The 17,612-nt window shown below is 36.7% G+C and overlaps 1 protein-coding gene, 1 long non-coding RNA gene, 1 other non-coding gene and 1 pseudogene across 5 annotated transcripts; 1 reads left to right on the top strand and 3 right to left on the bottom strand.

The window, feature by feature from the left end:
• Positions 1-576: 576 nt before the first annotated feature.
• LOC113341201 lies at positions 577-698 on the top strand. The gene has a single exon (XR_003355822.1). It is a non-coding gene; the product is annotated as a U5 spliceosomal RNA (small nuclear RNA).
• A 152-nt stretch (positions 699-850) lies between these two features.
• LOC113283473 lies at positions 851-9,799 on the bottom strand. 3 transcript variants are annotated; one of them, XR_003327465.1, is made up of 9 exons: positions 9,539-9,799; positions 8,952-9,143; positions 8,037-8,221; positions 6,898-7,064; positions 6,537-6,731; positions 6,124-6,382; positions 4,316-4,409; positions 2,782-2,904; positions 851-2,039 (listed from the first exon to the last, which is right to left on the bottom strand). It is a non-coding gene; the product is annotated as an uncharacterized LOC113283473 (long non-coding RNA). The 3 variants fall into 3 exon arrangements; XR_003327464.1 differs by lacking the exon at positions 4,316-4,409 and having other exon boundaries at positions 851-1,409; positions 1,519-2,039; XR_003327466.1 differs by lacking the exon at positions 4,316-4,409 and having other exon boundaries at positions 851-1,409; positions 1,881-2,039.
• A 210-nt stretch (positions 9,800-10,009) lies between these two features.
• LOC113283470 lies at positions 10,010-12,244 on the bottom strand. The gene is made up of 3 exons (XM_026532743.1): positions 12,074-12,244; positions 10,627-11,032; positions 10,010-10,502 (listed from the first exon to the last, which is right to left on the bottom strand). Exons 1-3 carry the CDS (start codon positions 12,144-12,146, stop codon positions 10,463-10,465), a joined length of 519 nt encoding a protein of 172 aa, XP_026388528.1. The 5' UTR covers positions 12,147-12,244; the 3' UTR covers positions 10,010-10,462.
• A 3,166-nt stretch (positions 12,245-15,410) lies between these two features.
• LOC113287680 lies at positions 15,411-16,564 on the bottom strand (annotated as a pseudogene).
• Positions 16,565-17,612: the final 1,048 nt, after the last annotated feature.

Below are 17,612 nucleotides of genomic sequence, written 5' to 3'. Positions count from 1 at the left end.
TGTGCTTTAAATACAAATCACAAAAAATGATACATTACAAATACAAATCAAACATACAAAATAATTAACGTCCGCGAGTGATACAGTAATGCTTGAAATGAGCTTATTCAGCGTAATAACAAACATTTCAGCTAAATTTGCCTTTTGGCTACGGAATTGAGTCAGGAAGGTGGTACTTGCACAAAAACATCATTTCATTAATATGCCGCTTTCTTAATCTATTCATCACCTAAAAGATAAGATTCTTTTTTGAAGCAGTATCTTGATACTGCATAATCATTCTACTCAAAAGCTCATAATCATTGACAGAAAGCTCACAAGATTTCATATGCTTGAGGGGTTGGGCGTAATCCTTGATCGAAGTGTAGACTGGAGCCTTCTAACAAAATGAGGAAGGTAGCCTTTCCTTTCCATTCTCCTTGGAAACAACAGATTGACTAAAATTCAGAAGTTTTGAATCCCATTATTCCCCCTTTGGTTGGCAAAGCCTACAAATCTCAGTCGAAGTTAAAATGATTAGTCCCACAAAGAGCTGGAAGCACAAATGTACTCAAAATGCCCTGTATTGGCCCTTCCAAATGCTGCGGTAAGCACAAAGCGAACTATTCTTTCGCCTTTTACTAAAGAATACCGTGTGCTTGCCACTTATAAGCGGCATACGCCTATTTTTTCTAGGGTTTCTCTTTTCTAAAGAGGAACCCAACAATGTCCAAGATAATAATTGTGGTCTAGCCCTTGGCTGGGACTCGAGTTGGCTCAGAGGAAAAGGGTAAAGCTCGGGGTACCCAAAGTTTTATCCCCCAAAATTTCTCCATTTCGTGTTCAAGAACAAGTAAGAGATGGGGAGGGTGATAATTTACTCAACAGAGTTAGAGTCAGAGTCAAAGTCAAAATCTGCTACAGAACCTGACTGACTCTGCAGTTGTATTGAACATCATCAATGGGGAGAAATAATTACTCCAAAAAAAGGGTACTTGAAAAACAAAAATTCACAAAACAATCAATTACTGGACAAGTTTTCTAGTTATTGCTTCTGCTTTGAGCACCTGCAGCATTGACTGCAGCAATATCTGGCGCAAACTCTCAGCTTCCAGAACATCTGAACATTGGGATTTTGCTGATCCAAGGACAAACATATATCAACAGCCTTCAACCTACTATGCCCCTCTGCTGTGTATGCCAAAAATAGCATGGTTTTCATCAGCATTTCGTCTCTCAGAAATTTTTAGAAGATCTTCACCAAGTTCTAGATCGTCTTCTATCTTTTAACGTGATCATACACAAGTTTCAGGTTTTCTTTGTACGAGTTGTTGCCAGCCTTTGCACCTCTTGTTGAAAGAATGGACGGAATTTGTTCTTCGATGGCTTTATCTTCATGCAGAATCTTCAAAGAAGTTATCAAAGCAACCCTAGTAGTAGACATTATGTGTGGTCATTTCACAATGTAGAGTTACAGAACAGAAAAAAAATAAAAAATAATCTTAACGTTGGCCGCAGTGAACAGTGATAAATATTCACCTTCTGGCAATAGTCAAATTCAGCCACTGTAGTTGTTTGCTAGGCTCACTATTAAAATGACCATGGCTATATAGCGTGTTTTTATACTGTGCTTAGTTGCACCAGGTTTGGTTTAAAAGTGAGCCTGGTAAACACAGTTTACACCTGGGACGCCTCGTTTAATATCCTAACCACCACTGCGGGTTTTCAGTTCCAATGCCAAACCTAAACCTGAATTTAGCTTCTTTTTATTTAAGCATTTTTGTTTCTTTTTTTTTTCGCATTTCGCGCTATGGATACTCTCAAGCATCTAAAAGATTCGAAATCATTTCATCTTGCCAGGAAATATTAGACCATTTCTATTACAAAATTTAAAGGGAAACCTGTCCAGTAGTTTTTATTGGATTGGGGACTTTCCCAGTACTTGCGCTCCTCTATTCAAATCCCCAAACTCATTAATAGTTTCAATCCTCTCGTTCAGCTCCACCTCTGAAGCACCATCTTGGACCCTCAGTATATATCCATGTTAGTTTTCTATTCATCTGCAAATTCATTACAAATAAGTGAGGAACAAACCAGAGTAGCAGACCCTTATAAAGGAGGATATCGACTAACCAGTACTGTTTCACAATGTTATTAAGCAGGAATATCAAAGTAAATAGCAAACAGAGGGATTAACAAAGCAAATGGACTCTTCAGACTCAATGACTAGACTTATGCATATCATTGTTCCTCCTCCGTCATCTACAACTGTGCTAATAAAAAATCTTCACAATTTCTTTAAACAAGGGAATTAACAAGCAAGAATACTGGTTGTTATTATGTAGAAGTGCAGAGCTACTTGTCAGAAAACATATAGATACATAGTCTGCTTCATAGAACCTAGGACGGAGATCTACGGTTATCTTATTTTGAGTAGCAAGAGTAAACCATGTTTCCGTACAGCACTTTCTTAGTTAACATATGCTCTATACACTTTAATGAAACTAGATTGTGAAGCACATTTTATTCCATTAATGAAACTAGATTGTGAAGCACATTTTATTCCTTTAACAACTGTAGATGAAACCAGAGAGAAGTAGAAACTAAAACGTATATGGAACACGTTTTTCACATATATGGCAGTTTGTTTCTCACTGGAGAACGAAAACTTAAAATAGTCCGACTCTGACTGACAAATGTTTACTATTATACCACATACAAAGGCAGTTCAGTTGCCAAAAACACCTCTCTATAGCTAACTTACCACCAAAGAAAATAAGAACATTTTAGTGATAAACTTACTTAAATATCATGTTTGCTTATAGAATCCTTTTTCTTCTTCACTTCACTGGTATCAATATCGCCCTTCTCCTCTGATCCAATCCTCCAGTAATTTGCGCTTCTCCATGTTAGCTTTCACTTCATCTGCAAATTCATTACAAATAAATGAGGAACAAACCAGAGTACCAGACCATTAAAAAGAAGGATATCGACCATCCAGTACTTTTAAATATTGCTATGTGGCGAGACTCTGCTCCATGAGGCCAAAAAGACTTCTCTTTACATCATCCACAGCATGTGCTAGAATAAGATCTCACTCAATCATCACTATGACACCGATCGGGTTTATTATCAAGAAAAATTTAAGCCAATATCATATGAAACATGAAACGTTAGGATGACAGATCTTTGCATTTGAGCAACTTTGAGTTAACCTCACGTTTTTCAACAATACTGTAACAATCCTTGTTTCTAGCGCCAAACTGTAATAACAAGTTTCTTGCTACTACAATTTGGCGCTAGAAAAAGGGATCATTACAAAACTGATGAAAAACTTAGGTATAACAAAATTTAGTTCATACAAAGTTTTGAAGTTGTTCATAAAGTTTCACTCTTCATGATAGATCAACAAGTTACAGATACAAATATGAGTTTTTTCATCCAAAAACAAGCAAGCTTCAGACAACAAACAACATCTATAACCAGAGATCAGAAAAAGAAAGACGTGAAGTTGCTTCTACAAAGAACAAAAAGCAGATTTGGAGAGAACTTCAGAAGAAGTAGGAACGGAAAAATCTTCACCGAAGAACAAATCCAAATAGGATAAAAATCAAAATCTACCCAAGAACAAACTTTGCAAAAATCTCAGATGAAAATGATGCGAATGATTACATATCTCAAGCCCGTGTTGAAACCAATTACCGGTTTAAGTGGTTTTATTTGTTCTCATTAGCATAGTTCACATTACAGTGAGTTGAAGCTCTACCGACAGAGAGGAAAAAAAAAAAACAAATAACCTAAATCACTAAATCACTTTCCCTTTTAAAGACAGTACAGATCAGTTACATCAATCTTCTTAGCTTAATAGCTACTGGCATCCCCACATGCTTTACTAAGCTAAAGATGTATTCGCATAACTAATTTATCCCAACTGTTTCTTTAATAACTTACTAAATTTATCAAATTTTTAAATGCCTAATTATATTCTTATTAGCACAATCATCATCAATTTTACTAGCGATAATCTCCACCTCCAAATAGTGGAATTGGATTTTCTGCCAAATATACTAAATAGTTCTGAGTCCTGCTGTCACACGCACAGCCGCGTGACAGCTATTATGAACCCGCACCAATGAGCTGTCTATTATATTATATCCATTTATGAAGGTTCATAATAGCTGCCACGAGGCTGTGCGCGTGACTGTAGGACTCATAGTTTTTAGTATCATTGCCTCTGCTATTAATGGTATCAAAAACTATGAGAAACTGATCCATAATTCCAAATAGCCAGAAGGACATCTTAATCTTTAATAAAATTCAAAAACGAACATCGTACCTCTCAAGCATTTCCACAAGCAGTTGAGAAGTTCAGAAATTGGATAGCCAATAAACTGAATTTAGAACATCACCAAAGTAGCAGACTCCACACACTGACAGTTGAACAAAAGTATGATTTAACTTCTAAGCATTTTCTAATTAATTACTTTTTTTTTCTATTGTGCACAGCAAATTTGTCAATATATTAGCATCTGTAATGTCCCAAACCAAGATTATCTTATCTCGCTATGGGTTCGAAATGCATCACAAAATACAGATCAAGTAAAAAGCTACCTGCATCAGAAATATTGGACTACCAGATGTATGAGAAAATTCAGCAACTCTCCGACAACAATATTACTTGGGAAATAATCTTGACAACTAGGTGGTAGGAAAATTGAAAATAAATAAATAAAAGAGATATGATCCGAAGAGTGAACTCAAGAGAACAAAAATCCGCCCTAACCTAAATCTCTTTCCTTTTTACAAGGAGTGTGAGTAAAAAGGCTTTTGTAAACTTAAATGTGCTCATTTCTCTTATAAAAGGAATAGTGATTTAGGTTCGGGCAGAATTTAATTCGTTTCTTGATCTCAGCTTTATAGCTTCTACCCCTTTTTGATAGAATTTCATGTATCTTATATGAACACAAAACCAATGAATACACTAACCAGTGGATGTAAGCCTCAGGCTAGGACCATTAGATAAAGTTCGGGATAACTACCGGATTTTTTTACAGTTACAATTCGAGAACAAATTTTGCAAAATTCCTAAACGAAGATGACAAAAGAATTACAAATCTCAAGTTTGATATTGAATCAGATTTGTGTCAGAGAAAATCGAACTTTCAAGGTTTTACTTTATAGAAACCCAAATTTTTTCCTTCTGATACAATATTTTAGAACTTCCTTAAGGAATTTATCACTCTACCCACAACAAAAAGAAAGAAAAAAAAATCCTTCCATTATAAAGAAATGAATTCATGCTAGAAAGAACTCAATTCCTCTAACTCTCAATGTTTTCTCGAATAGAGCTTCATCCTTGTTAATGAAAGTCCAAGAGTTATTGTAAGAGAATTATGCAAATAAAAGGATAAACGTATGAACATAGGCCTAAGATAGGCAGAACTATGTAAAAAATTGCTATTGGTAAAAATTGTTATTACTCTATCTTCATATTAACATTGCCAAAATAACTACAGCTTTCACAATCAATAAAAGCATGAAAACGATCATAATAGTACAAATCCCAGCACTAGTAGTACCATCAGGTGATAGAAAATAACTCACACATAGAATCACTATTTTTATGCCCATTTCTAACAGAACACCAGCATTTTGTCATATGGAGAATAACCAACTAAATGTCTTACGTATTTGAAATCAATAGTGACAATATACTACAAAACTGGGCCTTCTTTACAAGGGTTCTAATGATTGCGTTAAGCATACAACAGAAGAGAGTGATGAACTGAAGATCATTTTTATATGTGTAATCACATCATTATTATATCCTATGCTTAATAGTAAAGTACTTAATTTGATCTTTGTTTCTGTAATGGTTGCATGCCTTTGCTAATAGGTATCAAGCTATGACAAACTGGTCCAAATAGCTAGTTAAGAGTATGTATGCCATCAAATTTAAAAATGAATGTCAAATTAAGTATTTAACATGTAAAAGAGGATAAACCAAGAGTCTACTTTCCAAACAAAAAGTAGAGATTAGTAATGATGGTTCTAATGCGGTTAAAGAAGAAAAACATCATTTCTCATAAAAAAAATTGTTAAATCAGCAAACAATGTTATTAGCGGAAACAAAGAGAAAATTACCCGAACTAAGATGATTGGCATATCATCTTTTGATACTGAAGAGCTCCATCCATTGCTATGGCAGACGACCCGATTATCATGGGTTTCTTTTTGCTTCAAGCTAACACATATTGAACCTCTAACTGGAACAGTACGGCCTTCACTTGCAAATAATACCAGCATGTGCAGGTTCCACGGTTTCCATCCAGCACAGTTCACAGCTCTGGAAGGCCCAGGTAACATTCCAAGCAGCCAACCTGTGCCTCGTGCCATATATAACCTGCAGCAAATGTTTACCTATTAAACCCAAAGATACATAAACCCTTTATCAAGAAAAGTTCATAAAGAAGGAATTGAAGCTAGAAAAAAATGTGGAGGTAAGAAACCTAAAATCCAGAAATGAAACCTCCCTGAATCTCGGCAAGAGGCATTACCTAATCAAGAGAAAACAGCATTCCAGAAACACCTTCCAACCAATATTTCCATATAGACAGAGAAATGTCCTGCCTTTCAGCCGTCCCCAAGTCCGAAATGAATGATATCGCACTGGAGTAGTAGGCGGCCTTTGCACATCTTGTTGAAAGAATGGACGGACTTCGTTCTTTAATGGCTTTATCTTCGTGTATAACCTGCAAAAAGTTATTCACACAAACTTAGTTGTAGACATTAGATATGGTCATTTGTACAATAGGCTGACTAAAAAAACTTTAATACTAAACCACATACAAAGGCGATACTTGTGAAAACACCTTTCTATAGCTTACTTACCAGTTACCAACAAAGAAATAAACTTACTTAAACATCACTTTTCACTTTTGGTTATAGACTTCTTTTTCTTCTTCACAACAATGGAGTTTCGATACCGTCGTTCTGCTCTGATTTGACCCCATGCTCCTTTGTCTATTCTCCTTTTTCTCCTCTAAATCTCCCATCCTTGATATCCAAGCCAGTTTTCTCTTCATCTGAAAATCCATTACAAATACGTGAGGAACACACCAGGTACCAGAACATTATAGAGGACGATACCAACCAACCACTACTGTATCATAATGTTATTAAACAGGAACATCTAAGTAAATAGGAAAGAAAGGAATTAACATAGCAAATGGACTCTTACGACTCATTGACTAGAACTAGGACTGCAGATCATTAATCCCCCGCGGGCATCAACACATCTGCTAATAATAAATCTTCACAATTTCTTTAAACAAAGGGATTAACAAAACAAGAATACTGGTTGCTATTGTGTAGAACTGTAGAAGTGCAGAGCTCCTTGTCAGATAACATCTAATTGCTTAGTCTGCTTATTAGAACCTAGGCCAGATATCTAAGGTTATCTAAGCACAAAGTCTCGTTCTATTAATCATTTCCTTATGATAAAAAGATGCATGCATTTCCAACAGAAACAGATGTCATTTTTTGAAGGATTTATCCAAGTGCTGATGCAGGATTAGACTAAGTGAACCAAACACTGATGATGACAACACAGATGAATTGTCATATTTATTACTCGCCTGCTCTGCCTTCACAAAAACAGATTGTAAATCTACTTTGAGTTTCCTTATGACACTTTCTTAGTTGATTTATGCGCTGTACCTTTTATGTGTGCAACCACTTCTATAGTACACTTGCATTTTTCCCATCAATAAAACTAGACTGTGAAAGCATATTGTTCTTCAACAACTGTACATGAACAGAGAGAGGCATGGCAGTTCATTTCTCCATCCATTTCTATGGTAAATTCAAACTCAATAACCGGAGAACGAAATTTAAATATGAAATAATAGCTGCAGAATATATTATATATGGTCCATCCAACAATAGGCTGACTAACAAAAGTTTAGTACTAAACCCGGAAGGCAGTACTTACCAAAACACCTCTCTTAGCTAAGTTAGCAACAAAGAAAATATAAACATTTTTATGATAAACTTACTTAAACATTACTCTCGATTATAGAATCCTTTTTCTTCTTCACTTCAATAGCAATTTCAATACCGTCGTTCTGCTCTGATTCTACCCCATCCTCCTGCGACTTGCGCTTCTCCTTTTTCTTCCTCTCAGTTGCCATATTCTCCTCTGAAGCTCCATTTTCGATATCCATGTTAGTTTTCTCTTCATCTGCAAATTCATTACAAACAAGCAAGAAACAAATCAGTGTATCAGACCATTATAAAGGAGGATATTGACTAACCAGAACTATTTCGTTATGTTTTTCAACAGAATTACCTAAGTAAATAGCAAACGAAAGAATCGACAAAGCAAATGGACTCTTACGACTCACTACTTAGACTTTATGACTACTTCAATGTTCATATTCTCGGCCATGGTAGTACTCTATCTGATGATAGAACTTGATAATTTCTTTAAATACACAAATTGGCGAGAATGGACAGTGTTTGTTTTCGGTCAATGAAGTAGGGATCTTTTTCAATCAAAGATTGCCAACTTTTGCGGAGGCACTTGAACCTCATGAGCAACTGCATCAGGTTTTGCTGAGTATCTCAAAACCTATAGCTAAGTAAATAGCAAACAAAGGAATTGACAAAGCAAATGGACTCTTACGACTCACTAACTAGAGTTACGACTGCTTCATTATTCATCTTTCTCGGCCATCTACGAATGGTAGTACAAGATATGCTAATAGAACTTCAGATTTTCTTTAGTTTTCAATCAGTGAAGTAGGAATCTTTTTCTATTAAAGATTGCCAACTTACGCAAGCAATTTAACCTCCCGAGCGACTTCACTCAGATTTTGCTGAGTATCTCACAAACTATAAAACCATCAGCGGCTAGAGGATGACTACAGCACAGCTACTAATATAAACAAGAGAAAAGTTGAGATTGTTACCACCACTGTGACGATGTAGAATAATTTGAGAATCCCTTCTTGTTTCTGACCTATCTGATTTATTCTTCTCGTCACATGTGCCATCCTTTAAAACAGTCCCCACGGGTGACATCTCACTCCCTTCACCTTCTTCAGCATCAATATACTCACTAAAATCTACACCCTCATAATCATCATAACCATCACCATAATCTGCAATCATAAACAGAATTAATTGATATTGATTACTATCAAATTAGCATCAGCAAGATTTTAATTATGCTAAAAGTTAACAAAATCCTAATTTCACAAACAAGTTAAATCAACACTCAATCAATCAATTGATTCTATGTACCCTATAACATAAGTAAATGCAAAGCAGGGCATTCTAAGCTCTATGGAGCCTCCATTAATAGAGATTCAAAACCCTAACAGGTACCACAAGAAGAACTCAATACTGAAAAGTGCAGTAAAAAAGAAAAAAAAAAATCAAGAAATTGGAAAATGATGTTCGCGAAAATACTAAAACTCGATGAAATTGAAATCTAAAAACTGTAGGTATTTGGGACGACATGCATTTGATTGTAAAAAGGATGAAAAATACTTACTTATTGAATGATCATAGTCATCCGAATCATAATCTTCATCTAAAAACGCACCGAGATCCATGCTGATTCAAATCTTCATCACAATTTGCTCACGCTAATATCTAGGGTTTTTATCTGTCTTACTGTCGAGTACAAAAAGGTTATAAAGAGAAGAAGGGGCATGTGAAACAGCTAAAATGACATTACTGTCCCATCACCACACATCCGTTTTGTTCCGTGACTTCCGTCCGCTTCCATGGCACAATTTTGCTTTTGCGCCCGCTGTCCTGGCACGATTTTGAAATGTCAATTTTCACTCGCACTGGCAGGCTTAATATGATTTAGCTTTACCTGAATTGAGCCCATGAATTCAAGAGCACCAATTTGAGCTTGCAAAAACTTGATACATTTATAAGTTCTCCGTTCTTTAGCCACCAAAAAATTCTCCATTTAGGGTTCAAGAACAGTTAGAGAGGGAGAGGGAGGGATCCATGAAGGCAAAGCCTAGAGGTTACTCAAAATTTAGCAATGTGTTGCGATAATTTACACACAGGAATCAAAGATCATACCAAATGCTAGAACGACACTTACGGACACTGGTTTTGCAGTTGCGTAGAAAATCATAAACAACTCTTACCTTATAAAACAAAAATAAGATTACAAAACACACCATCTGCTTTTTAGTAGAGATCTTTTAAAGAAACCAAAAATGGGTACTTGTACAGCTTGAATGACAAACCACTGATGCCTAAGAACAAATCTGTAACTTTAACAAGTCACAGTGTTTTGCCAACAACCATTCCCACATAAATTGGAATACTCAAGAACACAAGGGAGCATGTTGTGTAAAACATAGCGCAGCAATGCACAAAACAACCGATTTCTAGATAAGTTTCTGTTTTGAGCAACTACTGCATTCATTGCAGCAACATCCAGTGCGATCTCTCAGCTTCCACGACATCTTATACATTGTATATGGTCAATTCTACAATAGGATGACTAACAAAAGCTTAATACTAAAACACATATAAGGGCAGTGCTTGCTAAAACACCTCTAAATAGCTAACTTACCAACAAAGAAAATAAGAACATATATATGATAAACTTACTTATACTTCCTGAGTTTTCTCTCCTCTTTCCTGGGCATTTTGATATTTCGCCTACCAACCGGCTTGCCCTTAATGGGTTCATTAATCTCCTTTGTAAAAGTGTCAAGGGCTGTCTCCAAGCGGTGCAACAAAATCTGTCTTTGTGCCGCATTCATCTTAGCGTAAATCTCGACAATTTGTTTTGCAATCTCCGTGTCTAAGAAATTGTCTTTGAGAGCATCTGCAGCACACCTTTCACTTATAGACCTTTCTTTCCTCTTCACTTCAATGTCAATTTCAATGCCGCCGTTCTGCTCCGATCCAACCCCATCCTCCCATGACTTGCGCTTCTCCCTTTTTTTCCTCTCAGTTTCCATATTCTCCTCCGAAGCTCCATCTCCAATATGCATGTTAGTTTTCTCTTCATCTGTAAATTTGAAGGATCAAACCAACGTACAAGACCATTATAAAGAAGGACATCCACTAACTAGTAGGTCCAGTACTTCAAAATGTTATTAAACAGGACAGGAATATCTAAGTAAATAGCAAACAAAGAAAATGGACTCCAACAACTCACTAAGTAGAATTATATCGCATCTGTTCCTCCTCCTCTACCATCTGGAGACAGATGGTAGTATTGGATCCGCTAATAACAAATCTTCACAGATTCTTTATACATGCAAACTGCCGAGAACGGACAGTATTAGAGTTTGATCAGTGAAGTAGGGATCTTTTTTCAATTAAAGATGGCCAACTTCTGCATAGGCACCTAAATGTCACGAGCAACTTCACTCAGAGTTTGTTGAGTTTCTCACAAACTATAAAATCATACGAATAAGAAAAAAGTTCAACTAGTTTGCCACCACTGTGGTGATGATGTAAAATCAATTGTGTATCCATTCTTGTTCCCAACACTTCTTGTTTTCTCCGCTCATCAGCTAAGATGGCGACATCGTTCGAAACAGTCCCGAAGGACTACATCTCATTAGTCATTCCCTTTGCCCTCTTCATCATCACCCTCACAATCAAAATTACCCTCACCATGAGCTACATAAACAAAATTAATTGATATAACTTGTGTTGAATTATCAATAAAATTAACAGTATTAAGTTTTTGATTAGGTCAAAAATTTAATAAAATCCCTGATTTCTTAAATAACAACACATTAATATCAACCAATCCATCATTTTTACTTATCTATAGATAACTGAATTTCAAGCAGAGGATCTGAAGCTCTATGAAACCTCCATTAATGGAGGTTCAAAACCCTAATAAAAGTCAAACCAAGTACCAGTCACTCAATCAAATTTACTGAAAAAGCGTAAAAAGAAAATTTGAAGAAGGCTGATTGCGAAAAGCACTAGAACTCAGTGAAACTGTAACTGAAGATTGTTTGGAAGACATATAACATGCATTTGACATCAAATTTGACTGTAATTCTGTAAGAGGATGGACAAAAGTACTTACTCACTGAATCATCATAGTCATTATCATCATCTTCTTCAGCACAATCTTTCTGTAAATACTCGTAGCGATCCATGAGAGGGGGATTGATAAAGAAAACTTGTTCACAGTAATAGCTAAATGATATGATATAGCTAGGGCTTTTTCTCTTTCTATCCGTTTCTCAAAATAGAAATAGACGTTTAATTCCAAATTAGTTAGGCTTTCGACAAGTGAAAACTAAAGGGAGACCCATTTTCCCATACTTTTCCATTATGAAACCCACGCTTAGAAAAATACAGGCGCGCATCCATTTTCTGGAAGAAAATTATTCTCAAGCCCATAATTTTTGAAATTATGTTTCGGTCTTTTTTTTCTTCTTCTTCTTCTCATATTCGTATCTCCCTAAAGCTTTCTTTCCTATCTGCCGAAGGAGTCTAAAATCTCGATTGAGATTAGAAATTGCAGCAACCAAGTTGGGTCCGTTTGTCAACTGGATTGGGTGTATTCAAGGGTTCGTTTGTGATTCGAATCATCTGCAGTTGAGGTAATGTTTGAGAGGAAGAAGTTAGGGTCTGATTTGTTGATGTAATTGATTGTAATTGATTATGAATGAAGTTTTAGAAGATCAGATAAGGAATTTGGTGAAGTTGCAAAACTGAAATCAACAAAGAAAAGGGGATCTGGGACTGATTGATTAAATGGGTTTTGGTGGTTGTGTTCGAAGAATCGGGAGCTCGAGATGATGTAGAAGTTTGGGTTGTATTTTAACTCAAGAGAGCCAGGAAAGAAGAATTTCTTACATCCCCTCTTTTCTCTGTCCAAGAGATGTTGTTGTTGTGGTTGATTGTGACAGTAAATGATGATGATTGAGTCTAGTTTATAATTTATTATATGTAAAATTGATTATTAGTCTTCTTTTATAACATTCAAGAAAATGATAGTCAATTATACGCGCTTGCTTGGGTATTCGTATTAGGTTAGCAAATGTGACTTCAGAAAATAACTAGGATGTACAAATTGGTGCACATGCGGTTTCATAATATAGTCTTCTCATTACAGATAATTACTTGTAGGATATTATGGTTGAATTTCTTGCCGGCAAGATGACAGTGTGATTGTTGATTACCTCTTCGTGGTGTACTACTTAGAAAAGATGAACTCTAGAAAAAGGGGCTTGATAGAACTTGCATGTAGCTGACCAATGCTTATTTCTGTAGTGATCAATAATTCCGCGGTTAGCGTAAACGTTATACGCGAAAACCTTGTGTAGTTATAGTAAGCATAGATGTCAAATGCAACATGTCATTTTTAGGTGCAAAACTTTTTTATATACCTGCCGTTTTGAGCACAAATTGCTATAATAAGCTCATATTCAGATACTAATCTTTTGTTTTACAATGCTAGGTTGAGACAAAGTGTCCGTATTATATGAAGACGAAACTATGCAAGTTTGGTTTAGCATGCAAGTTCTATCGTGCAAATCCATCTGGTGCATCTATTCTTGCACCAACAGTTGTACCTGGTTTAGCATGTAAATTCTATCGTGCAAATACATCTGGTGCATCTATGCCTGCACCTACATTTTATCTCATTGTCATGTCTATGGATTTTTTGGATTTTTATAGATGTGTACGTGTTTATACACCAATGTAAACTAAGATTTAGAAAAAAATGAGAATTATATAGTCATATGGGTATTCTTTTTGTAGCTCTCTAAAAGAGCTTTCCGAATACATAAGGTTTGCGAATTTTGGACAAATGGTTCCAAAGATAAATTGTTTTTATATTATTTAAAATTGCTGACATCATTTTGAGTCATTTTGCGCTAAACTGTAAATATTTGGACTAAATGGTAAATAAAGAAGGTTATATATGTATTTTTCATATTTTAAATAATTTTTGGACTAAATTGTACCTAGTTAACTCGGATGAACTAATCCATACTTTTGAATGCGTTTTTGGACTAAACCGTATTTTTTCCCTTCTCAAATGCACCACATCAACATAGTTTTATGCCTTCGGGTGCCATGGCACCATTTTACTTATGCGCCACACTAGACAATTTTAATATCTGTGTGAATATTTATTCTTTTAATTAATAATTTTTCTAAATAATAAAAGAAAAACAGTAAATATATTTTGTCCGCAAAAATTAAATTGAAAAACTGAAATTAACATTTCCCGAAATGTACTTCTTTTTGTTTTACAGCCAAAGTTTGTTCATCCCATACAAATGACCAGACACCAGAAAACTACTACCTACACCATAAGGCAAGTGACCGGTACACACGTAATTTTCATTTTGGAAAGAATAAAACAAGCATATGATTTTGAATAGTTCCAAAATCTTTTTAGTTATTGGGCCTCGACGGAGCTGGCTGCAGTCTTGTTCATCATCATACTAGCTTGCTGCTGTTTCATACATACAGTTGATGAAATTGGTGCAACCGTAGTAGTAGTAGTAGTAGATGATGAGGTGAGATGATTAGGATGACGTTCATTTGATGACGGTGAGTATAGCTGCTGCTTCGGGTTGCGTGGTCCAAGAGAATTAACACGGTGAAATCTACACTTGAATGAACCTGAGTGAGTAGGAGGAGCACAGACGCATGCCTGTGGTTGCTGCTTGTTCACTGACCTCGGGCTGTTTGAGTCGTTCATCGACAACGATCGCTTCATGATTCTCAGACCACTGCTCATGTGCCGCTGATGATTACGCACCCACTTGTTAGTATTGTTCATGCTCTCCAAAAATACATCTTCAAACTGATTCTGAGAAGCCATCCTCAATCTCTTAGTAAAGTTTAAGATCTTGGGTTTCTTAACTGATATGTGAACCCTGGTTGAAAAAAGATCAACTGATATGTGACCTCTCATTACTGTGCAGTGCGTTTTTATAGATCACTATAGAGTGAAAGATCTCATCTCTTAATAATTGGTAATAGTAGTAGTTATATCATTTGGCAAGGGCAGGTAGCGTTTTGGCGGAAGGAATATGCATGATGGGGAATGCGCATTAGAGTACAAAGTATGTGTTAGTGGGCAGCCTTATTGGTGTGTTTTTGCATGTGAAAGTTTGCCATCTGTGACAGACAAAACGACCAATCTTGCAAGAATATTCCCAATCACCGCCTCACTCTGACAGAATTAAAACAACTGATAATTGCTTAGAACTGGTTAAAAATATTATTGTTCTTGATTAATCAACTAATTATGCTGAATGGAAAAAAAAATAATGTTTGTGCTGCTCATCACATGCTGCCCCATGTGCAACATGGAAATCTAGTCTCTGATCTAAAAATAACCTAGCCGAATTTGCAGCTTTATCACCCCAAGTGTCTAGCTTCAGTCCCCTTGCCTATAATAAGTAAGACGTAGCAATGGTGCCATTAGCACCATTAGGGAAGAATCCACCAGGTACATGCTCGTCCCCATTGCCGCCATATACTATCCTCAGTATTTCCTGTGCGGAATGCCACTGAGTAATCATTTCCGGCAATCACATTTCCGGCTATTTTCCCCTCTGCACCCATTGCAGGTGGTATAACAATCCCTTCATCCTTGAGCCCGTCACCACCCAGCTTGTCCCTTAGCTGTGAAATCTTGGCCGTAAACTCTGCAACCGTGATACCATATGGCCGCACCCTCTGCATTGCTCTCTCGTACAAGTATGCTCTAACTACTGCATCTTGTGCTGATTCTACGGCTAAAAGCCCCGCAGCAAGCTGCATGCAGTTTGAACATTGAAGTTAGTTTATTCATTTTTCTTCGTTTATTGCTACATATGCAGTAGACTTACCTTCTTAGAGCGGTCACCCTTGAAGAGATGACTGGATCCAACATAACCGGTAAGTCCAACATAAGGAACCAGGTAAGTTGCTAGAAGGTAGTTGAGTTCATTAGCATAAGGATCAAATGGTGGTACCAATGCGAAACCGAAGGCACTATCCATCACCTTTGCAAAACTTTTTGCACTCAGATCAAGCAATGGTCTCGGGAATCCACCTCCTACGACTTCCTTTATGGCCCTGCAACCAGTGTTCATGTACATGTTTATTTTGATATGCGTACACCAAAAGAATTAATACACGCCCAGAGTAATGTTGCTTAACTTAGATGGTTGCCCAACATGGAACGCGAATTGTGTAATGATATCCCGAGTAAAACTGTCAAGTCTTGCTTTCTTCACACCCTTAGGTGGTTGACCTCCAAGGGCTAGCTGAGGAGCAATCTTATCAAGTCCATAGCCTAAAGCACCCCACAAGAAAAATTCTGCTTCAAGATACTCTAAATATTCAATGGGAATTCTAACAAGTCGATGTCATTTTTGGGAACATCTGATGATTCTGATGATGAATGTACGGTGGTTGCGGGTCTATATTTATTGCTGCTAGTACTTGGCAGCAGCCGTGATGTTCCAGAGTGGGAAATCGAAGAATCACAAGAAGTGGCGGTAGCATAGTGACTAGACAGTGCGAGTAAAAAAAGGATGGTGTTGATGATGAAAATCATGAAAAGGGTCGAGGAAATGCTGGTGGTGTTCTTCGTATTTTGCTGGTCATTGTAGAAGTAAAGTGGCAGCGGTGTCGGTATATAACGTATTATGTTAGCCCAGGTCTTCAGCAAGACTCTTTGCCAGCTGCAACGTTTGTTACAGAGTCCAATTGATCTAGTCAGGTCTTAGCTATTTACTAGGATCATAACCATTTTCTGTTTTACATTGTACTTCCATAATAATATAAATAACAGATCAATCTCCACAACTTAAGTGTGGAAGATATTCAGCATATATCCCCTTCTAGCTTGGTATCAGGCTCTCGATCCAAGTTCACCTTCCGCAAATATCACAAAAAAAAACGTGAAGAACAAACACCATTATCACAGAAACAGATATGGCAGATACAACAAACGCTCTTAGACAAGTTCAAATACATCATCTTGTCACTTTGAAACACACTGAAACAAACCACATCCTATGGAAAGCTCAGTTCAAACCTATCCTAAAGGGTCATTGACTAACTGGATTCATTGATGGATCAAAAGAAATACCAGAACGCACTCTTCCAGACAGTGATGAAATCAACCCTGCCTTCACTGCATATGAGGCACAAGATGCGTTAATCATTGGTTGGTTAAACTCCACCCTTACACCAGAAGATCTCAGCGTTGTTGCAAAGCTAGATACTTCGAAAGCAATATGGGATGCACTGGAAACTGAGTTTGCGCCTAAGACGTTTGCTCACCAGATGAATCTCAAGAAGAAGCTGCATAACTTATCCAAAGGTAACAAGTCTTTGAAAGCTTATTTAAATGAAGCTAAACATTTGTTTGATGAACTTGCAGCAACTGGTTACACAGTTCCTGCTAATGAAATGAAACAATCCATCTGTAATGGATTGAATCAGTCTTATGATCCAATAGTTACTGTGTTGGGTACTGCTGATAATATGGATATCCAGACTTTTAAGTCTCATCTCCTTACCTACGAGATGCGTCAAGAGAATCAACTGTCTCAGGAATCCCAACCCATAGCAAATCTTGTAACTGCGAGTACAGCATC

The sequence above is a fragment of the Papaver somniferum genome, chromosome 1 (assembly GCF_003573695.1).
Source record: "Papaver somniferum cultivar HN1 chromosome 1, ASM357369v1, whole genome shotgun sequence".
In the NCBI taxonomy this organism is placed as follows: Eukaryota; Viridiplantae; Streptophyta; class Magnoliopsida; order Ranunculales; family Papaveraceae; genus Papaver; species Papaver somniferum.
Note: the sequence above shows the minus strand (reverse complement) of the source record. Positions and strands in the feature narration are given on the sequence as shown.

Coding starts and splice junctions, on each gene's coding strand:
- LOC113283470 (XM_026532743.1), bottom strand. CDS start 12,146: ATGGATCGCTACGAGTATTTACAGAAAGATTGTGCTGAAGAAGATGAT. Junction 11,033..12,073: donor TGACTATGATGATTCAGTGA/GTAAGTACTTTT, acceptor TCAAATTTACAG/ATGAAGAGAAAACTAACATG. Junction 10,503..10,626: donor AGAAAACTCAGGAAGTATAA/GTAAGTTTATCA, acceptor ATCCTATTGTAG/AATTGACCATATACAATGTA.